Source organism: Mytilus edulis, chromosome 1 (genome assembly GCF_963676685.1).
Source record: "Mytilus edulis chromosome 1, xbMytEdul2.2, whole genome shotgun sequence".
In the NCBI taxonomy this organism is placed as follows: domain Eukaryota; kingdom Metazoa; phylum Mollusca; class Bivalvia; order Mytilida; family Mytilidae; genus Mytilus; species Mytilus edulis.
Window position 1 is genome coordinate 102118119 of NC_092344.1, and position 24473 is coordinate 102142591.

The window sequence follows — 24473 nt, forward strand, 5'->3', positions numbered from 1 at the left end:
TGAGTTTAAATGCCAAAAAATGTCTTGTCATCAGAATATCCCCAAAAAATAGACCAGTGATACAAACATCGTACCAGCTACACGGTCATACTCTAGACACAGAGGAAGCAAGTAAATATCTTGGAGTAACCATCAGCAACAACCTAACATGGGATAAACACATAGACAATACAGTAGGCAAAGGAAACAGAACGTTGGGATTTATACGTAGAAACCTCAAAGGCTGTACAAAACCTGTAAAGGCAGCTGCGTATGTATCCATGGTAAGACCTGCAGTGGAATAGGCAAGCACAATATGGGACCCAACCGCCCAAAATAAAATCAAGGCAATTGAACAGGTACAGAAAAGAGCTGCACGATTTGTGAATAACAACTACACAGACCGAACACCTGGCTGTGTCACAAATATGGTAAAAAATCTTAAAGGGGAAAGTCTCGAAGAACGGAGGAAAACTAATAGATTATGCATGCTATTTAAGATCCAGCATGATCTTATAGATATAGACCGTCACCAATTTTTGACCCCAAATGATAACCGGACCAGAGGTAAAAACCGCTTCTTCCAAGAAAGAACAAGTACAGACACTTACGGCCAATCTTTCTTCCCAAGGACAATCGGGGACTGGAACAACCTACCAACAACAGTTACAGTGACCAACACCGTTAAGGGATTCAGAGCTGCCCTGAAGGCATGCTCTGAAAGGAAGTAGGAAAACCCAGTTGTAAATAATTTTAATTGTATATTTTTGCGAACGTTTAAATGTATTTGTAAATAGCCAAGAGAAAGCTTTCTGTGTTGCCCGACACTGCGTAAAGTTTTTCGCGCGGAACCATGAACATTCAGCATTGAATCCGGTTCCTTACCTGGAAGAAGAAAAAGAAGAGGCTGAGGAAAAGACGTTTCGGCCATGGGTCCGGTTCGGCCTTGGTCGTTTCGGCTATGCTTCACTTTGGCCAAAGTGATAAAAGAATTTGTTGTACCTTCCATAACCCATTTACGATATTTAATCAGTGGCGGATGCAGGAATTTTCGAAAGGGGGGGTGCTAGCCCAGGGCAAAGGGGGGTGCAGGGGGGGGGTGCAAACATATGTCCCGATTCAAATGCATTGATCGGCCAAAATAAAGGGGGGTGCGGACCCCCGGAACCCCCCCTCTGGATCCGCCACTGTTTAATTCAGATTCAGTCCAATGAGTTCTGAATGTATACTATAAAATTTAGTAAAAAGCTGAAAAATCAACAATGAAAATAATGTTCCTGTAAAATTTTAACACCACAATACAGTGGTGAATCCAGGAGTGTGGTTCCTGGAGTTGCAAGTTGAACAAATGTCCGGAATATATGACCGTTTTGGAAGCCTTGGTTGCAATCCCTTCTTTTTTAGCTCACCTAGCCCAAAGGGCCAAGTGAGCTTTTCTCGTCACTTTGCGTCCGGCGTCCGTCGTCCGGCGTTAGCTTTTACAAAAATCTTCTCCTCTGAAACTACTGGGCCAAATCAAACCAAGCTTGGCCACAATCATCATTGGGGTATCTAGTTTAAAAAATGTGTGGCGTGACCCGGTCAACCAACCAAGATGGCCGCCACGGCTAAATATAGAACATAGGGGTAAAATGCAGTTTTTGGCTTAAAACTCAAAAACCAAAGCATTTAGAGCAAATCTGACAGGGGGTAAAAATGTTTATCAGGTCAAGATCTATCTGCCCTGAATTTTTCAGATGAATCGGTCAATCCGTTGTTGGGTTGCTGCCCCTGAATTGGTAATTTTGAGGAAATTTTGCTGTTTTTGGTTATTATCTTGAATATTATTATAGATAGAGATAAACTGTAAACAGCAATAATGTTCAGCAAAGTAAAATCTACAAATAAGTCAACATGACCAAAATGGTCAGTTGACCCGTTTAGGAGTTATTGCCCTTTATAGTCAATTTTTAACCATTTTTCGTAAATTAAAGTAATCTTTTACAAAAATCTTCTCCTCTGAAATTGCTGGGCCAAACTAATCCAAACTTGGCCACAATCATCTTTGGGGTATCTAGTTTAAAAAATGTGTGGCGTGACCTGGTCAACCAACCAAGATGGTCGCCACGGCTAAAAATAGAACATAGGGGTAAAATGCAGTTTTTGGCTTATAACTCAAAAACCAAAGCATTTTGAGGAAATATGACATGGGTAAAAATGTTTATCAGGTCAAGATCTATCTGCCCTGAAATTTTCAGTTGAATCAGTCAACCCGTTGTTGGGTTGCTGCCCCTGAATTGGTAATTTTGAGGAAATTTTGCTGTTTTTGGTTATTATCTTGAATATTATTATAGATAGAGATAAACTGTAAACAGCAATAATGTTCAGCAAAGTAAGATCTACAAATAAGTCAACATGATGAAAATGGTCAGTTGACCCGTTTAGGAGTTATTGCCCTTTATAGTAAATTTTTAACCATTTTTCGTAAATTAAAGTAATCTTTTACAAAAATCTTCTTCTCTGAAACTACTGGGCCAAACTAATCCAAACTTGGCCACAATCATCTTTGGGGTATCTAGTTTAAAAAATATGTGGCATGACTTGGTCAACCAACTAAGATGGCCGCCACGGCTAAAAATAGAACATAGGGGTAAAATGCAGTTTTTGGCTTATAACTATGAAACCAAAGCATTTAGAGCAAATCTGACAAGAAGTTAAATTGTTAATCAAGTCAATATCTATCTGCCCTGAATTTTTCAGATGAATTGGACAACTGGTTGTTGGGTTGCTGCCCTCCAAATGGTAATTTTTAAAGAAATTTTGCCGTTTTTGGTTATCTTGAATACTATTATAGATAGCGATAAACTGTAAACAGCAATAATGTTCAGCAAAGTAAGATCTACAAATAAGTCAACATGACCTAAATGGTCAATTGACCCCTTAAGGAGTTATTGCCCTTTATAGTCAATTTTTAACAATTTTCATTAATTTGGTAAATTTATGTAAATTTTTACCAAATTAGTTCTCTGTTACTAATGGGCAAAGTTCATTATAGATAATATTGTAAGAAGCAAAATCGTTCAGTAAAGTAAGAACTTCAAACACATCACCATCACCAAAATACAATTTTGTCATGAATCCATTTGTGTCCTTTGTTTAATATGCACATAGACCAAGGTGAGCGACACAGGCTCTTTAGAGCCTCTAGTTTTTATCATTTATGCTTCTGAGCAATACTTGAATACTCTATATCTTGTAGTTAGATCACTCAATTAAAATCGGTAAAAGGACAGAAAGCCACAGGACAAAAAGTCACAGAACATAATATAAAGTCCTAAATTTGATAGGACAAAACGTCGCAAATAATTTGTTGGCAATTGCTTGTCTTGTTCAAAGAAAAATAATCTCAAAACTGAATTGTGACTTTTTGTCGGTGACTTTTGTCTGTGAGTTTTGGTCCTGAGACTTTCTGTCCTACATTCTTAAAATCATCCCTACAGAACCCTGTAGATTAATTTTTTGATGTACAGTATATCATAGGTGGATCCAGGGGGGGGGTGGGGGCCGGGCCCCCCTTTCGTGGGAAAAATTTGGTTGATGATATAGGGAATCATTGAAGCATGACTGGAGCGGGCCCCCCCTTAGGAAAAGTTCTGGATCCGCGGCTGGTAATACATAATTTTAAGCCTTTACGAGCATGTTCTCTAAGCTAGGTCAATCAACTTAAAGCTTCATCTCAGCTTATATTTTATATTTATAATTCAACATGCAGAAATCTTGGTAATTGGTACATACACTGAAATGATTCAAATTACTAGGGACTAAGTGCCAAAAACTGTTGCTTTTTTACAACACCTATGTATTAAAGTTTATAGTTGTTCAAGAAAACATCAGTATCATGAAAACAAATATTTTTTTCCCAGTATCTGGAGGTTAAATGTAATTTTGTTAGATAGAATAATCATGGCCGGATATGGAATGTCAGAATACTGCATAAAGTACAGGACTAACACATTTATAAAGGATAAACTACACTTAACCTAATTATGTTCATTATATCTATGATAACAATTAGAAGACACTGAATATTATATGTTCAAAGGGGAATAACAAACAAATGAAAAGTGAAAAAATCGAAATGGGATGAAACAAAAATGAATGTGTAAGAAAAACTAACACTGATGGAGAGTTGCCTCATTGGCACTCATACCATATCTTCATATTTATACAGAACTGAAGCTTTATCTACAATGTAAATTTCAAAAATGGCTTTTTATCATATTAAATGTATTATCACAACATAAATCATCTGAATGTCTTTAAACTATAAGGTAGAGATTGATTTTGTTCTTAATACACCTTATCGCTATTTGTCCACCATTACTGGACATCACACAGGTTCCTGTAAAAAAATTATGTCATTATACAAAATATCTGACGCCACAATGGAAAAGTGATTGTTGTATGACGTCAATAGTTCAAGCCGCCAGATTCTTGAGTCAGCCATGAATAGCGATAAGGTGTACATGTATATAGTCATAGTGGCTCATATAGCATCCAGGTATTTTCATTTATGATCAATCACAATGTTTAAGTTGTTGTTTTTTGTCTACTTTCAGAAAAATTGGTTCTGGAATGCCTCAGTTTATCTCACATTGATGGTGACTCAACTGAATTAAATGACAGAGCTGTCTTCTCTTGTTTATTTTGCAACCAGACTTTTGATGAAAAAGATAATGTTCAGAGACACTTGGTGAAAGAACATAAACTAGTGATAGCAGATGTTAATCTCATCAGTCATTTCCAAAGGTATCAGGAAAATGCATTGCTTTTTTACAATTTAAACAGGAGTTTAATTATACTTTAAAGGAATATTTTAGACACAGGCAACAAAATAAATTTTTAAATATATATAAGAGAAATGGATATTATGTAGCATAGACAACAACCCAACAATAAAGCATAAATACCTAACTAAATATCGACAACTATACACCTGGAAAAAAGTATTGCAACACTTCCATTGAAAGCAATGTAAAATGACATGGGTTTTACCAAATGCTTTTAATCCGTTTATGTTTTAAAATTGAATTCATGGTATCAGCTTACTTTTCATTCAATATTAATACTACATGGATAGGACATAATAGCTACACAGAACTAGTTTTTCGCATTTTTCACAAAAATGCAAATTTTGCAGGACTCATTTTTCCAAAACATTAGTTCTACAAATAATTCAGATTTTTTTATGCATAAAACTCATTCAGAACTGTTTGAAATGCCTAGTTTAACACACATTTTCTGTGTCAGATGTTTAGTTTGTTGTAAAAAATTCCTTTATTAAATGTCGGTATAGAAGATAATACAAAGCTTGAATAACTTTTGAAGTACAGCTCTAATGATGTGTCTCTCTAGTCCTGATTTTGCCTGAATTGTAAGTTTCATTTAATTTTAAAACCATAAACTGATTTAAAGTATTTAGGAAAATCCCAAATTATACACTTTCTATAATCATGTCATTTTACAATGTTTTCAATGAAAGTGTTGCAATACTTTTTTTCCAGGTGTATAGATGTTGCACATACAATATATTTCTAGGTTACAAAAATAGAATAAATTTGGTGTAAAAAACATTAGATAGACGCCACTTTAAGTCAATTCAATAAGTAAAGCAATAAAAGTTTGATGATATCTTCTGTGTATAAAGGCATATAATACAGTGGCCAGGTCAGATAATGAATTTAAATTAATTGTTTTGTGTTTATGATGTCGTAAAATTAGATATTCAAAATTCATGGAAAATGCACTGATGTCATCAAACCTGGCTGGTGTGCGAATTTGAAAGATTTTCTAAAAGGAAAACAGATATGCTGTTTCTTAAATCAGCTAGAGGGAAGTGAACTCTAATTCTATCAATGATATATTCCAATATATGACATTGAATTGGTATTATGTCAGGAAAACCTTCACAATAATGTTTCAAATCAACTGTAAAAAGATGAAATAATTTCAGTTGACATACTTTGAAGGTTGAAGATAAAGATAGGCGTGTTATTACTTATACACTGTTTTGTAGATAATTTAGGAAATATTTGTAGTCCAGTCAATCTAGCATTAATATGACCCTTACCGTAAAGTAATTGAAACAGAAGATTTTTAAGTTTTAATCTTTAGCATTATACCCCAAATATACACAGAAAAAAGTCCAATAAAATATAACTTGATGAAGCCTTAATATCAAGATTTTAAAATTCCTATGGAGATTTGCATTGAAATGGGAGATAACTCTGCAAAAAAGGCAAATATATCAATAAAATTTATACAAAATTACAACTTTACGGCTTATGTTCAGCAGAATGTATTGATTCTTGATATTTTAGCCATCTTTAGAGTATAACAATTAACTCTAAAGGTGTAATCATATCTATTTTATTAAGCTTCTACCTAGATTTCGTATTTCATTAGTTGACCATTTATTAAATTTTTCAGCATGTCAAGGTAAAGAATCTCAAATTTAATAAAAAAAATTAATCATATATTCTTCTTTATGTGGTTTAAAGTTTCTTTTGAAAAGGTAGATGCTGAACAAATATAATTTACAGGTATACCCAAACAAAATTTTCATTATTTTTTCAAAATGGTCACAAAGCCACAAATTGGCAATTTTTTTTTAATGAAAAATGCACAAAAAAAAATTAAATACCCATAACACTTGAGTTTTGTACATTTCATGAGGGGAAGATGATATGATATAGTCATATACCAACTTGTAACCCAATCAAAGTATCATGCTTTACATGATTTTAAGAAAATCAACCAAAAACTGACTAAAAAAAGACCAATTATTGCAGAGTTATCTTTCCTTTCCAATGTTAATTTCAATAGGAAATTAAAATGCTGATTTTGAGATTTCATCAAGTTAGATTTTATGGGATTTTTTTCTGTGTATATTAGGGGCTTACTGCTATAGATTAGAACTTAAACCTTTTCTGTTGCAATTAGTTTGAGGTTAAACCTTAGTGTGACTGGACTATTGTGACATAACAAGTTTCAGTGGTATATACAACCTTTTAAACGAAATTTAACAGAAGTTCGCGACAAGGTTACATTTCTCAAACACGATAGTTTAGATAAAGATAAAAAAAAAAATTCTGATACAAGTGCCTATGGAAAGAAACAGGTTTAAAAGTCAAGTAATGGATGGATTTACAGATATTTAATTTTTATTTTTATCAACAGGTACCTCCTATATTGGAAAGCCAGGTTTAAGGAACAGCCAGTAGAAGATTTTTGCTCCATTATACTTACTAATTCTGGTGATAAAGATGAAGGTGAGTACTTGTAGCAGAGTCCTACATACCAACTGCTGTAAATTCCCAAAAATTTTGCAATGTTTTTATTAATGGAAAAAATGTCACAGTATCAGGTTTGCAATGATAAAACTTGCATTAAAAGTGTTGTTCCATCATAAAATGTAAGCAATGATTGGCAAGGGCATTAATTAAATTTTGCAGTTTTGTGTGTTGTCAAGTATTTTCCATAATAAATACACCATACAGACGTTATACTTACACCATATTTTTCATACCTTATCATATGTTTAAAAAGTGATGTGGATTATATGTTAATGGGACAACAGCCAACTATCACAAACAGCCAAGAAACAACATATTTTATAATGAGTAACTGATGCCAAGAGAAAAGAGAGTTAAACATAAAGAGTCTCATATTATTTAAGTAAAAATCTGACTTGAGCTTATCTTGTACGATGCTTTTAATTTTTATTTTCAGGTCCTAAAGATCAGTATTATTTACTCAGTGATGTCTTGTCTGAAGATAAAAGTCTGAGAAATTTCTTACAGAAAAAAACATTGGTTTGTTTGCTTTATAAATATAAATATAAAAACTTGCATTTTAAATGTTAATAGGTAAAACTTGATAACAGATTATTCTTTGAAGAAGAAAAAAGAAAAGAAAAAAAAAATTAAACTGTCAATTGTTCTTGAACAATTGAGAGGTCTTTCCTTTTATAATGTAAAATACATGTTCCAACAGACGTAGAATGTATTGAAAAGGTCAAGGTCAACCTTGAAAAGCTCGAAAACACACTAAAAATCCTTTATATAAGGTTAAAACCACTAAATTTGCTATCTGGGACATGACCTTGACCTTTGACCTTTTGACCTTTGTCAAGGTCATTAGTCCCCAATGTCATTGCTGAAGACCCCATGGGTCTAGGACCTTTGGTTTTATAATAAAAGCTGATTTTGTCTTTCCAGAAACCTAAAACAGGGGTTATGCCCCTTAAGAAAGGTCAAATCTCTTCGGTCAAAATGAAACAAAGTTGCGCTGTAATGACTCAAACATTTTCCACTATTTGAAACTTCTGTAAGTATAATAGTTTCTGAGATTATCCCATAACAAGGTGTTAGGTCAAAGGTCAAGGTCAACATACAAATTTGACCTTGAGGTATTTTTCAAAGATACATGAATTGATGATAAATGGTGAAGATCCTAGGTGTCTACGACTTACGGTTTCTGAGTTTTGGTGGTCAACCGACACCGGTTAATTTTCATAGGGGCATAACCCTACCAATGAGTCGTTGAATCTTTTCGATCCAAATGTAACGAAGAACCGGGGTCTGGTCCTGAACAAATTTCACCCTCTGTTTTTTTTCTACCTATTACGGTTACGGTGTTGGAATGATAACAAGGTTTTTGGGTTTCGGAGGGATTACTCCGAACCGACAAAATATTTCGACTAACAGGGTGAGTTCCGGATAGATATTCATGACACCGATACAAAGTGTGAACATGAAAGCGACACGTCTTACGGTTACGGAGGCTAACTTCATCAAAGTTTAACGGAAGAATAATAATAATAATAATTAAACTGTCAATTGTTCTTGAACAATTGAGAGGTCTTTCCTTTTGTAATGTAAAATACATGTTCTAATAGACGTAGAATGTATTGAAAAGGTCAAGGTCAACCGTACAAAGCTTGAAAACCCACTAAAAATCCATTATATGAGGTTAAAAACACTTAATTCGCTATCTGGGACATGACCTTGACCTTTGACCTTTTGACCTTTGTCAAGGTCATTAGTCCCCAATGTCATTGCTGAAGACCCCATGGGTCTAGGACCTTTGGTTACATAGTAAAAGCTGATTTTGTCTTTTCAGAAACCTAAAACAGGGGTTATGCCCCTTATTAAAAGGTCAAATCTCTTTGGTCAAAATGTAACAAAGTTGCGCCGTAATAACCCAAACATTTTCCACTATTTAAAACTTCTGTAAGTATAATGGTTTCTGAGATTATCCCATAACAAGGTGTTAGGTCAAAGGTCAAGGTCAACATACAAATTTGACCTTGAGGTATTTTTCAAAGATACATGAATTGATGATGAATGGTGAAGATCCTAGGTGTCTACGACTTACGGTTTCTGAGTTTTGGTGGCCAACCGACACCGGTTAATTTTCATAGGGGCATAACCCTACCAATGAGTCGTTGAATCTTTTCGATCCAAATGTAACGAAGAACCGGGGTCTGGTCCTGAACAAATTTCACCTTTTGTTTTTTGTCTACCTATTACGGTTACGGTGTTGGAACGATAACAAGGTTTTTGGGTTTCGGAGGGATTACTCCGAACCGACAAAATATTTCGACTCACAGGGTGAGTTCCAGATAGGTATTCATGACACCTATACAAAGTGTTAATATGAAAGCGACACGTCTTACGGTTAACGCGGCTAAATTTGTCAAAGTTTAACGGAAGAATAATAATAATAAACAAAAGAAATACAGTAAGGTCTTTCCCTTTTGTAAAAGGAAAGACCTTAATAATAAACAAAAGAAATACAGTAAGGTCTTTCCCTTTTGTAAAAGGAAAGACCTTAACTATGCGTCTGTCAGTGTGAGATCTGAATTTGTAGTGAAAAACACCATAGTAATATCACTGTGCTTAAACGGCCGTGGGTAACTTAAGTCACCCACAGCCCAAGATGGCGGACTCTAAACTCGTTGAGATGATAGTTGATACGAAATCTACTTTTTGCAACGTTTTCCATGATCTATGTAAATATTGATAGGATTTTAGAATAAAGAAATCACTTACCATCACTACAAATTTGTTAATTTTGACTTCACTTTAGCGCAAGGCCAACTTTTAAAAAATGCATAAGATGTTCATAACTTATAAGTCAAAAATAATCAGACTGTCCGTAACTTTATATTCGGATGTGGGTAACATTTTTTTCAAAATGGTAAGATTAGCAATTTCAACACTTAAAGGACAATAAACACTAGCAAACCAATTAATTATTACATAGATTTATACAATAACGATAAGCTTCAAACTAAACAAGAGAAAAAAGCAAACCAGAGTGTCACGGATTTTCCGTTAAATTTTTTTTTTAAATTCCCAGGATAAAACGGGATCTGACGGTACGGCTAAATTTATCTAACATTCTTCTAGCTTTGTAGATTGTTCACTGATGAGTCCTTGGCCTGTGTAGTCGCGGTAAAAAATAATATCCTTTCCTGTAAATAATTTCTGAATTGTTAGCCAAAAAAGTATGGTCTCTTCACTATATCTAGTGTGATGTGTTGTTGATTGTGAGAAAAAAATGCCAATGTCTAAGAGTAGATGGAAGGCTATATTGTTGAACAGGTGTCAGTTAGGTAGATTTAAAATCATCTAAAAGTTTCATTGACCTCCGGGATTGAAAAAGATCAGGTATCAAATCATACATATCTTCTTTAGAGGTTTGGACTGATTCATCTATGTATTTCTGCTAAGGATTGACCTCTGAACTTGTTCTCCTAAGGTGATTTTCATATGTTCACTATTAATGTAATTTCTACAGTTGGAAATGGTGAGATTTATAACCTGCATGTGATGATTTATCATCTAAAACTTTTAAAGCAGTTAACAATCTATAAAGCCAGTAGAATGTAAGATACATTAATTTTGCCGTACAATTTTCTTCATAAGAAAATGCCTGTACCAAGTCAGAAAAATGGCAGTTGATATCCATTCGGTTGATCTTTGGACTTTTCCATTTGATAACGGACTTTCCTTTATGAATTTTCTTCAGAGTTCAGTATTTTTGTAATTTTACTTTTTAATGTCTGTACCAAGGCAGGAATATGACCGTTGTTTTCCATTCGTTTGGTGTGTTAAATTGAGCTTTTGGCTTTGCCATTCCATAAAGGACTTTCCGTTTGAATATTTCTAGGAGTTCGGTATTTTTGTTATTTATCATTTCTTTTTTTAAATAATTACATCCACGAATAAAGATTCTTTGAAAGTTACTGACATTATGCTAAAGTTACGGACATCCCTATTGGTATAAGGAAAAAAGTTACGGACAAGTTGTTTTGAAGTTACGGACATCATAAGTGTTTTGGCAAATCGTGCTGTTATCGTTTATTTTGCAGTAACAAACCATGTTTTACATTGCAGAGTTTCCCCAAAAGATTTATATAAATTTTTAATTACTGAACATTTCTTTTGTATACATGGTATTGTAATTATAAAGGAGCAAACTTCCTAACCGAAGCCAGGCGGCTCCATTTTGGGCTGTGGGTAACTTAAGTTGGTAACTTAAGTTACCCACGGCCATTTAAGCACAGTGAATATGTTATTATTTTCATTTATGTTATATAAAACAATTTAACTAAAGTAACTCATTTGTAGGGCTGCCGTCTCATTACAATCCATGTAGTAGTTTATTTTCTGAGGCTATAAACTCTTTTCTGCAAATCTTGATTTTTTTTTAAAATATCTAATAATTTTTATATTAAATTTTGATGAAGGCTATAGTTGTATATTTTGCTGTCTTAGTCCATTTGAAAACTTTTAGTCTAGGTGCGACTATATTCAAAATGGCCTGTAAATAGACACAGTAAAAAATGTGCCTGTTATTATAAAGTCAATTACAATATTGGTATGTTATATATGGTTTTGTTCCGCTGTAGGAGGATGTTTTGAGTATCCAACAGAAAGAAAGGGATGACTCACTGCCAGCCAGAGATTGTCTATTCTGTAGAGAGAAATTGGAAGGAAATAGGTATGGTTTTCTATGTTATGATGGTGTAATATTTTATACAGACATGTGTTGCATTGCACATTTTAAAGATCAGATTTTTTTGGGGTAATTAATAAGATACCAGAGAAATTGATTAATTATTGACATGTTCAATAACAATTACTGTACTTGTTTTAAACTTTATCATTCTTACCACAAAAGATATGCATTTTGACATATACCCAGTAATCTCTTTTCAGTGATGCTAATGGCCAAAATAATTGGAACTGAATATAAATGTTGAAGGGCTAAATAAATATAACCAAAAAGGACATAAAGTATAGCCAAACCAAGACATGATATCAGAGTAATACATGTGGAAGATACATTTCTGTATTTTAAATGATGTGCTAGGTTTATCACAGCAAATTGTTTAAAATTTATAATTGTATGATCATGTGATTGCCCTTAGTACTTGTTTCTGGGTTGGTGATACACTCAAGGAATTAAATTCCACTAGCAGAGGTATAGACTCAGTGGTAATGGTGACATTAAATACATTTTACTTAACCTGATGTGCATTTCAACATATAATGTTCACATTTTTATTCCAGGGCTTCCAAAAAATATTTGAGCCAGCCGGACATTTCATATGATCCCGATTTTAATCCCTTAAGACTAAGTCACAAAAGGCAATTATGGTAATCAGATGGCCATTCCAATGATTGACATTACATTAAAAAAGACGATTTTAAACTTTACTTTGATATGATATGAATTTGATGTACGGATGTAACTGTTAAATTGACAGTGCATCATTCAAAGTGTGCACATAGGCGTGCTCATATCTGCCTTAGACTTTTTATTTGTGCAAAATGACATTGTCAAAAACTTTACTTTCGTTTCACATTGTTCTAACCGGAGAGGTCAACCGGATGTTGACTTGACAATGGTAAAACACGGACCATAAACGGATACGTAAAATCCGTGTACGTTTACAAAGCACGACTGAGTGAAGAAGCTCCTATGTTATTTCTTAACCAAAATACTTGAAATGAACGTTAGATACATGTATCAATGATAATTTTAGCATTTTTTAAGAAATTTAGGATGCATAATTAAATTTCACACCTGTGCACATGCGCATACCTGTTCTAGTTCATATGACGTAGTTCTGACGATTTTTCATTTAAAACCTTTTTAAATTTTTCATCAAATCATGTTTATAAACTAAGTTCTAATAATTTTAATCTTTTGGACTAAACCAATTAGAAACAAACCGCTGAAAAGTAAGAAAAAAATTGTGAATAAACCGATCAATTTATACGATGTCCGGTACTGAACATAGTTCACCTGTCACCTGAACAGGTAGATTTCAGCTGTCCAACTACTAATTAGCCTTGATTAAACTTAGAAGGTATTGAAGTAGGTGTTGTTTTGATAGTAATTAATCATCATGTCACATTTATGACCGGAAATGTGATGATGTTAAAGGCAAAAGGTTGGGTCAAAAAGATCGTGAAATATGTAAAAATGACCGAAAAATCCTTGAAAACTAAAAAGTATATGACCGTTTCATGCTTTGACAAGCCGGACTTGTACCGGACATTATACAAATGACCGGAATATATGACCGTTTTGGAAGCCCTGTTTTATTCATGTTATTTTCATTTACAAAACTGCAATAAAGCCCTACAAAAATTCAAGACCCTGACATATTTATTGATATGAAATAATCATCACAGCAGAAATATATAATTATTTATCAGATTTGACAAATGAAAACTATAAAAATTGAATGGTTTAAAGATATGTTGTTTCCATTGTTTTGCAGGGGATTGTTGTTTGATCATATGGCTCATGATCATGGATTTAATGTTGGACTGCCAGACAATATAGGTACTTTAATTTCCCTTACTTTTTTCAGCTCATATAACTAAGAGATTTACACATCTTTACTAGCCATATGAGCTTTGTGGTAATAAGCATTGTTTAAAAGTTTCATAACATTTAGTTGAGGCAAACTTAAGAGAAATAAATATTTCAGCATTTTTTCTATTTGTAAAGAGACATAACTCTAAAACTTAATGATACTGATTACAACAGAAGCAGAACATATTTACAGACCTGTTGAAAATCTTAAAAACCTTCACTTTTTTAACGCCACATACATTTGTATTCTTTGGATGCAGTATTTTCCTATAACTGTAAAGTTATTTTGATTCGTGCTTAGTGACTGCTATCATGATCTTTGTAATGATCATTTAAACCAGTAATTTAGATAATAAACAAATAAAAATGATGTTTTAATACAGTTTTCAATGTGGAAGTTTTTAAACTTTGCAGTAGTATAACTACGGATCTTAATAAATAGAAAATTTGTATGATATAACTCCAATTCATGTTTAATGGCACTTCAGGACAAGGTTATCTGTGTGTGATTTATAAAAAATGTAATTGATTGCATGTAACTATTTGAATAAATAGTTTTATTGCATTTAACTGTTTGAATAAATAGTTTTATCCTTATCAGGTTTATGTGCAAACACATTTGTAGTAATTTAGATTTGGTAAGATTGTGTTTTATGATAAAGCGTTGCTTTAATACAGTAATACATGTATCAACCTCAAACAGAGTTTTCTTAAAATCAATTTGACTTCTTTCTGCCTAAGTACAGTTATTACTGCATATTTTTTTTCTTGACTATAGAACATTCAAGGAGGTGAGACATAGAGATTCTACATATTGTCAGCATTGACAGTTTTTATGTTTAGATGTGGTTAAAAAAATATTGAAATTGACACCACCAAACACAGATCAAGTTTGAACTTAGTTAGCATCACTTTCAAACTTCATGAGTTATGTCCCTTTATAAACAGAAAAATTGCTGAATTAGCAGTTTCCACACTTTAACTTTACTTTGCCTTAACCAACTGTTATAAAACTTATACACAATGTTTATAACCACCTACATCATGTACATGTAGCACAGATCAGGTTTGAATTTGGGTTGCTTCACTTTCACCGTTCTTGAGACATGTCCCTTCATAAATGAACAAATTGCTGAATATGCTATATATTTACAAGAGGGGACAACTATGTCCCTTGGACACAAACTTCTTATATTTTTCCTTTTTCCCCAAGTCAACATTCAAGAACAGTCTGTGGTGAAAGAGTTTAAAAACCCAAATACCTGTCAAACCTTTATGGAATTTAGGTAACATGGTCAGAAGCTTCTTTATTTATAAGATATATATCAATCACCCTGTGCAAATTTTTGAATATCTGTATGTTACTAATAAATAGGATTATACATTTTACTTTTATACTGACATCTGCAGTTGTGGATGAGACATAGGGTTCAATTGAATCATTTATGCATTTTTGTTCTCTGTGCAACACAGAGGAAATTGTCATATTCTCTTTCCACCCACCTGTCCGCCTCAGACACATCAATTCTCAGAGACCATTTGACATAAAGCTTTAACATTTGGGAGGAATTTTTTTTTTAGTACGGTAATGTAACAATGATACCTGTTGACACAGCTCCTGAATCAACTTGCTTATAGCTCTTATGCTTGGTAGAATTGTTTGCTATCATGTGTAGTCCAATAAATAACCCCCATTTTAATGACTGTTGGACACAATGACACACTGTGACACACTATTTCATTCCTAATTTGCAGTTTTGGGGATATTTTGCTATTTCACAGTAATTTTGTTAGTCTTTAAGCAAGTTTAAGCATTTCTTTGGATTTTTGACTTCCAATAAATGAATAAAAATTTCCTACATAACATTTTTTTCTTTCACAAAGATATGTATCCATGAGATAAAAGAAATATTACATTAAAACCGAAATCGACTGTATTATAAAGAAAATTATGTGTTTTCATATGTTTTATATTTCAGTATATAAAGATGAGTTTTTAGATTTATTACAAGAGCAGTTAAGCAAGTAAGTTAATATTTCAATGTAGGAAAATTTAACTGAATATCCACTAATGATATTAAAGTCAAATTCACAAATCAATGGTCTATTATAAACTATTATAGCCTGTGTCATCAAAAGTTATAACCAAGCTAGTTTCTTCCTAATAGAATACATATAAACTGGTATATATAATCTAAAGTTATTTACATTTAAATTAACTAAAAAAAAACAACTCATGTACCCACTGAATGACTGACTGTCAGTATATTATTGATTGCAATAAATTTAGAACAATCCTATAGGTTGAACTTCTGTAAATATAAACAACACAATTTCCCATGGTAACTCCTTTTACTGCTAGAACTGTGCAACTTTTAGGATGACGTTAAAAAAATTTACAGTTTGTATGCCCTTTTATTTTTTGCAAATGTTGTGCGGCATATTTTGAACATTTATATGCTTCTCTTAGAGTTTAAACTTGTACCAATATTCTGTACTATCAATTCCTTTTACTTTGAGTCTTCCTAAAGATTCAATTTGTCGGCTATCCAACACAACAGAATTTATCGTGGTAGAATTCCAAAGTTGTATCTCTATGAGATGAAACATGGAGATCATAGATCGGTAGGTTAATAAATTACATTTATAAATATTAAATATCTCTCCAAAAGAAGTGAGGGGCCTTGATGGCTGAGTGGTCTAAGTGGTTGCTACTGTGATCACTAGCAAGTCAACACTGACGTTGTGAGTTCGAACCCCGCTTGTGCTGGCGCACACAACTCTAATCTTAATTGACTAGGACCATCAGTTTTCCTATCGAAGGTTGGTGGTTTTCTCTGGACACTCTGGCTTCCTCCACCAATAGAAACTAGCTGCCACGAAAACGCTATATGCGGTGCTTAAAAGTGGCATTAAAACACCAAAAATCCAAATCCAAAAGAAGTGTGGTTTGTGAATCAGCTGTTTTACAAAGTAAAACCTTTAAAATATTTAGTTATGATAACACAATGCTTTTGTTTTCAGTTCCAAAGATTTGATTTGGAAATACTGAAATGATATAACTGAAACACTGGACCAGAATTAGTTTATATAAAGCATGTATTGTTTCTGTTATATTGATGAAGAAAAACCAGACTTACATTATTAATTATGATTTAACAGTCCTGAAAGTCTAAGTTATAAGAAGTGAGGAAGTAAATATATATAATACCGGTAGGTTCTAAAGATTAAATTTCAACCAGCCCAAGCCCCTTGCTCAAGGGAAAGTTAAGCAAAGCATTTCTATATCAGTTCTAAAATTGTACATATACTGTGTCTAAGAAATAATTTGTCATTTTTATATCTTTTCAGTCTGAACTGTTTATATTGTGAAAAGACATTTAGAGACAGAATTGTTTTAAAAGAGCATATGAGAAAGAAACAACACAGAAAAATTAATCCTAACAATAAAGTTTACGATAGATTTTATATGATAAATTATTTGGTGAGTAAAAAATGTAATACCATTACGTTCTAGTAATTTTTGGAAAATATCATGTGTATCAAGATTTGTCCCAGGTAAGAGGGCGGGTTGAACGCTCACAAACATGTTGAACCATGCCAAACTCTTTATGGCCCTGTTTCAAATCAGGAGTGTAGTTTAGTGGTTGTCATTGGTTCATGTCTGTCATGATTTTTGTTCATTAATTGTTTTGTTACAAATTAGGCTGTTGGTGTACTCAATTAATTTTTTCCAACTTCATTCCAAATCTGGTGTATAGTTGTCTCATTGGCAATCATACCACATCATCTTATTTTTCTATCCAGTGGAAATCTCAAAGGAAAAAATTCCATCTTCTATGAATAAAAAAATTCTTAAAACTTCCAAGAAATATTTTAGACAAATAGATATTGTGTTTTTAGTTTTAAAGACTAGTAGGTGCTTTATTAGGAAGCTGTACATTAAAATTAGACTTGTCAAGTTATACTAGTGAATAGCAGGGGAAAAGTCCTGAATATGCATTTATTCACTTTATGACATTAAGTAGCAATGTTTTAACATGGTTCGAAAAAACAATAGGTAGCAATAATCTCTGAAGTCAGCACTAGGATTGTCTTAATGTTGCTGTTAGTGCTGAACTTATGGGGTATTTTTTTATGACAACTGGCAAGGTAAAAATTTAAAGCATTTCATTACCACAATATCTTTAATACATCCAAATGTAATTTGTCAATACATGTAGATATTTATAACACATGTCAAATAGTAAAACATCTAGAAACTAGTTTTATAATATTTTCACAGGAACTGGGTAAGAATTGGGAGGCTATACAATCAGAAGATGATACTGCCATAGATAATGATGCTGAGTCAGAAAAGGAGTAAGTTATTAAAGTGAACTTTGTATTGAAAACATTCTTTGTGGCCCATTGGTGGCCTTCAGCTGTTGTCTGCTCTTTGGTCAGATTGTTCAAATGTCCCTTTAACACATTCCGCATTTCCATTCTCAATTTTATTCTCCATAAGTGTAAGACATATGAATTAAAGACATTCTTCATGCCTGTTAAAAAAAATATAGCTTAACTTAAGTTATGTACCGGTATGCGATTCCAGTGACAGTCATCAGTGTGATTTTGACTCCCTGCTGCAGCCAATGGGGTATAAAAGTGTTACTATCGTCCATTAGTCTGTCCGTCTGTCCATACATATGTCTCTGTTTCTGTTCTATAGTTAACCAAATGTTATGAAATTTATACACAATGCTTATTACCACAAAACACAGATAAAGTTGGAATTTTGGTTGTTTAAAGTCATGAAACGAGTGACCGGTGAAAAATAATGTTATTTTAATTCTTGTACCAATGCATACAAACATCGTAACTTAGTCTTATGTGCACCATTTTATCATTTTTTGTGTGTTTTGAAGCCGAAGTTTAAAGATTGTCACCTGTGTGTCAACAATCAACAAAAAACATGGATATTGAGCACATGTTTAACATGAACAATCAGATAATTATAGTTTATTTTAAGGACATCCATGCGTATTGCGATCACATGATTTTTACGAGATGGGTCACGCTGAGGTCACTCTGCATATGGAAAATATGTCAGGGAATTGCTTCCTGGAAGGTAGCAATTAACATAAAGTAAACTTCTTCTAAATATGAACAAATTAAAGAATTTTCTTCAGAAAAAAGAATATGTACATAAAGTTTTATGATGAAAACCATCCATTGAGTTATAAAAAAACATATGCATTATTTTTATTATTTTGAGTTTTCTTATGATTTTAACGTTTAATGTTCTTGAGTTATGTTCCTATTAAACATTATATGCTAGTTATACCTTAAGCTATATTATATTAAAATATCTTCTTCTTTTTTAAAGTGACCAAATATTTGTAGTAAGGGGGTTAAATACTATAAAACTACATTACTAAACTGCTACATTGAGATACACATCTAAGGAACTAAGTTCACAAAGTAATCATGTTATGCAAGTGTTCATAATTATCTATGTATGTTATAATGTGAACACTTTTTTTTTTAAATGTATAGAGAAGATTACAGTGACTGGGAAGAAGTAGGGGCCCAGGCTGTTTGTCTGTATTGTGAATTCTCCTCCAGCATACCTGATAAACTTCATGCTCACATGCAGGTAAAGTACACCCCAGGCAGGGGTCATGGGCCGTAGGCACATTATAGCTGAAAATGGCCAATTCTAATCTGACATGCTTCTTTCGCTTTGTGAATATACCCATGCTCTAAATCCAATAAAATTTGTTTGCACATGCATATATTGACTACTGCAGACTAATGCATTTTATCAAACGCATGCATTTAATATATTTCATTGATTAAAAACACTTCCAAAGTCTTAAATGATGCAAATGTTGTTACTAATACATTTGTTATGACTGTAATGTGTTGCATTTGGAAATTGACATATTTCACCGAGATACGACAACCGTTCATACTAGCTGTTCAAACTCCTCCTTCTTAAAAATCACATTGCCAGTCGTTTGCTGGTTTACAAACATAAAGGGAGGTTCATGGAAGAGCCTACACAAACACGCTACACTTATTACAATCGGATATAGAAATTACCCTAATTGTCCTAATCAGAATCGAAATAATTAATGCAAGCTTCAACTTTATTGTAGTTTTAACATGGGTAGGCATTATATTCATGTTATTTTAGCCCTCACTATCGCTCGGGCAAAAATAATCACGAATATAATGCCTACACACCCTAAAGTCTAGCTTGCATCAATTATTTCTTAATTAAAATAATATGATTTTACAAAGAATCTACCAAATATGACTTTAAAATTTATGTAAAAAATGCTGGACTTGGCCCATTGTGATAATTTCTTCCCAACCACTGCTCAGGGTGGTTGTTTTGATTTGAATGCTCCTCCAGGACACCTGATAAATAAAATTTCATGCTTATATGCAGATAAGTATACCCCTGGGTCTTTGTCTTTATTGTGAGTTCTGCTCCAGTATATCTGATAAACTTTATGCTCATGTACAGGTATAATACACTCAAGGGTTTGTGTAATGCTGAGTTTTATGCTAACATGCAGGCACAGAATGGAGGTATTATGAATTCTCATCCTGTAAAAAGTAATGAGTTTTATGTTCAAATCAAGTTTAAGAAAACCCATCTTTTATTTCGAAGTTTATCTCAGTATATCTGATAATTATCATGCACCCATCCAGATACATTGCAACCCAGCTGTATATCTGTAAAACATCATTCTGACAGTCATTTCATTCAGATATGTTGTTAAGTACCGGGTAACTATAAATCATAGGTAACATAGTTGTATGAATTTATACAATTGATGCACAGTGTAACTATTTTTAATTGATTTATCCCTCATACTTCTCATCTTTGAAGCAAAAGGGTATATCTTCCATATTTAAATTCCTAAAAATAAGAAATTTATACACGTTTACATATATTAACTTTTAGATATCATTATAGACATTTTATGTCTACAGTATTCCAAGAGCTATTATATGTCTAAATATTTCTTTTTAGGAGCTGCATGACCTTGACCTGAAGGAAATAAAACTTAGACTGAATCTCAACTTCTATCAACAAGTAAAGTTAATAAATTATATTCGAAGACAGGTAATGCTTCTCATGTTTTAACCTTAATTATTAAACTTCATTCTCTCTGATTTCTATATTGTTGACAAACATGACAAAAAAAAAGGATTTTCTTTTGAAAACATAATCTAATTATGAAATCTTTGTTAACCGTTAGTTAATTTGTATGGTGCATTTTTTACCCTATTTACATGTGTTCTGCAAGAAACTGTAGTGTTTTTTTGAGATTTTTATTTATGCCCCCTGCCATAGTAAAGGGGACTCTCAGTGTTATCCTTGTCTTTTCGTCTGTCCTGTATGTCTATCCAGAAAATCCCCCAAATTGGTTTCTGTTCTCTAATTTTAGTTTACCTCAACTAAATGTTAGAAAACCTATACCGTATTCGGCCGTGTATAGTACGCATTTATGTATAGTCCGCACCCCCTTTCCATCCCCTTAAAATCGAGAAAAAAAGTTTTTTTTACATTTTTTTTTTTTTTTTTTTTTTTTTTTTATATAAGCCTAGTTCAGTGTAAAAGTCCATTGAATGGGACCTATTCTCAATGTATTTTATAAAAAAAAAAATTGTTTTATTTATTTCATGAAAAATAATGAAATGGTAGAGCTTTTCATCAGGTAATTAATATTAAATAATTTTATAAAAGTAGTTATTAATCAAAAGATCCCTGTTAAAATCAACATTTGTCTAAGTATCTCCAAGCTGATATAATATAACAAAAATAATTTGAATATTTTGGAACAAAAGAAAAAAGAGATCAAACATTTCTCTAAATTAATTAGCTGTAATCAAAATGTTAAAACTATTTAATCTTATATAATCTTTTCATTGATCATGTTGTTTTTTTGCCTGGGATTATAATATGTAACACCTTTCAAAACTTGACATCATTATTTAATTGCTACACACCCATACTTAATCCTTAATTACCCCACTTGATTACCTTTGCAGGATGTAACACCTTTACTTTGAATAATCAATTTTGAAGAGAAAAGTTAAAAAAGAATAAAAGAATAAGAATTAAATGAAATAAATATAATAAACGTCTCCAATATACATTATTAATGCAAAAAAAACGAGATTAAAAAAAAAAAAAAAAAAAAATTTTTTTTTTATAAAATTTCAATAACCGTCTATAGTTGTGTATAATCCGCACCCCTTGTACAAACTACATATTTAAGGAAAAAAAGTGCGGACTATACATGCCCAAATACGGTACACAATGCCGATTACCACAAAACATAGATCGAGTATGAAATTGTGTGGCTTCACTTATACTGTTCGTGAGTAATGCCCCTATTTGTACCAAGTCAAGAATATGACAGTTGTTCATTCTTTTGATGTGTTTGAGCTTTTGATTTTGCCATTTGATTAGGGACTTTCCATTTTGAATTTTCCTCAGAGTTAAGTGTTTTTGTGATTTTCCTTTTTTTTAAACATAAAAATTTTGGATTATTTTGTTTTTCGTTATCTTACTTTAGTTTGACTCAACCGAATGTTATATAACTTATACACATTGCTTATTACCTCTAAACACATATCAAGTTCGTATGGGGTGGTGTAACTTTTACCATTCTAGAGTTATGCTGATTTTTTGGAAAATGACGCAGTCATTGTTCCATAACTGCCGACCTGAACTTCATTACATTTCTCTGCCTACCGCGCTTGGTTTCGTATTTCCTATTTTCCATACAAACTGGAATCTGCTTGTGTTATCATTATGCATCATTGTGTAGTATTAAATCAGCCAGGACCCAGTTTACACTGGTTTTTGCTTGTATTCCACTACACCCGAACAAAGTGTTGTAGTTTGACGGGAACCAGTTTTAGAATTTGTAAACTACAAAACGTAATCGGTTATTGTTCATTCCGTTTTGGTGTTTCATACCGACTTATATGGTTTGAATAAGCTAAAGACCCTTCAAACATTAATGTGATAGGTATATTAAAGATTGTTTTACAAAAGGATTGAACTGTTTTACTTTCAAAGTCGTACTATAGGGATATCTGTCATATACGGATTTCCACTCTCACCGGATAATTTCTTCTTTTACACGTGCTTTGGAAACTTCCTGTTTAATCGCAAGTTTTAAAATTGTTTTTGAGTGAATTAAACTTATTTTAACAATCATGAAGCGTTCCAGAATCATTTTAAAGCAGTTTCTTCTTCTCTTTGATGATGGAAAATAGGTTTTCTCAAGAAAATACCGCAAACGATCGCAGAGGAATTGAAACGTACAAGTCAAGTCGGCACCTGGTTAAATTGGCATCTAGTCAAATCGGCACCTATTTGACGTCAATTCGGCATCCAATAATATTTGTTATAATATTTTCTATTCAATTAATTAATTACTGTTACCAAGTACATAGTGAATATGTTGTTGTGTATTTTGGTAAACCACGAAACGAAAGTGAATATGTAGTGTATAAAGGTAAACAACGAAGCCCTTACCAAAGCTGTTGTTTTAACAATTAGACAATTTGTGTAATTGTAAAAACAAGTCAATTATTAAAATAAAATGGAAAACTATGAGTCCCTTTCAATAAATCAAACTTTCATGCCAAATAATTAGCAAATTTAAGGTGTTTGTTTTTCAGTAAAGTTTAAACAGCATTAAACCAACAATCCTGTAAATAGCTGCGGTATCGTAGCTCTTTAGGTCCTTTTGTTATTTTTTTACTATTTGCGGACCATAGATCTATGGTCCGCAAATAGTAAAAAAATAACAAAAGGACCTAAAGAGCTTTTTTTACTATTTGCGGACCATAGATCTATGGTCCGCAAATAGTAAAAAAATAACAAAAGGACCTAAAGAGCTACGATACCGCAGCTATCCTGTAAAATGCTCAACTGGTTAAAATAATGCAGAAAAATACACAATATCTCATGTATTAGTCCAAATAATTATGACGTCTGGCAAGGCTATTTTATTATTTTTCTGGGACGCCTTCCTACGACGTTCGTAGGAAGGCGTCCCAGAAAAAAAATTAACATAGCCTTGCGGTCATAGGAAGGTGTTCCAGAATTAAATTAAAAAAGCCTTGCCAGACGTAATAATTATTTGGACTACTCATATATATATATATCATTAAAAATACACCAAAAAAGTCATTAGTTGAGAAAAATAAATATATACAAAATGTACATGAACACCCAAAAATGTGAAAGTTAGTATTTAACTCTTTTTGCTTAAATACTGAAAAAAATTCTGGCAACCCCTTTCTTATTTTTACCCTATTGCTTAAAATACTGTTAAAAATATATATTTAACATGGGTGACTAATTGACTATATCAGGTGTCGATTTTAACCAGGTGCTGATTTGTCCAGGTGCCAATTTAACTAGGTGCCAGTTTGACTAGAATTCTTTGACAAATGTTTGAAACTATCTGAGTTTCATTAGACCTTTGATAGCAGTAACAAAAAGATTATTTACTAAATATTTTGTGGGA

The 24473-nt window shown here is 32.7% G+C and overlaps 1 protein-coding gene across 1 annotated transcript in view; it reads left to right on the forward strand.

The window, feature by feature from the left end:
* Nucleotides 1-24473, forward strand: part of LOC139516326 (zinc finger protein 277-like) — a 49217-nt gene that overhangs the window by 2228 nt on the left and 22516 nt on the right. The window contains exons 2-11 of the mRNA XM_071306375.1: nt 4578-4767; nt 7198-7289; nt 7750-7832; nt 11939-12030; nt 13823-13887; nt 15900-15945; nt 17272-17404; nt 18206-18282; nt 19459-19558; nt 20951-21043. Coding sequence (XP_071162476.1) covers nt 4578-4767; nt 7198-7289; nt 7750-7832; nt 11939-12030; nt 13823-13887; nt 15900-15945; nt 17272-17404; nt 18206-18282; nt 19459-19558; nt 20951-21043 — 971 coding nt within the window. The remainder of the gene's footprint in view (nt 1-4577; nt 4768-7197; nt 7290-7749; nt 7833-11938; nt 12031-13822; nt 13888-15899; nt 15946-17271; nt 17405-18205; nt 18283-19458; nt 19559-20950; nt 21044-24473) is intronic.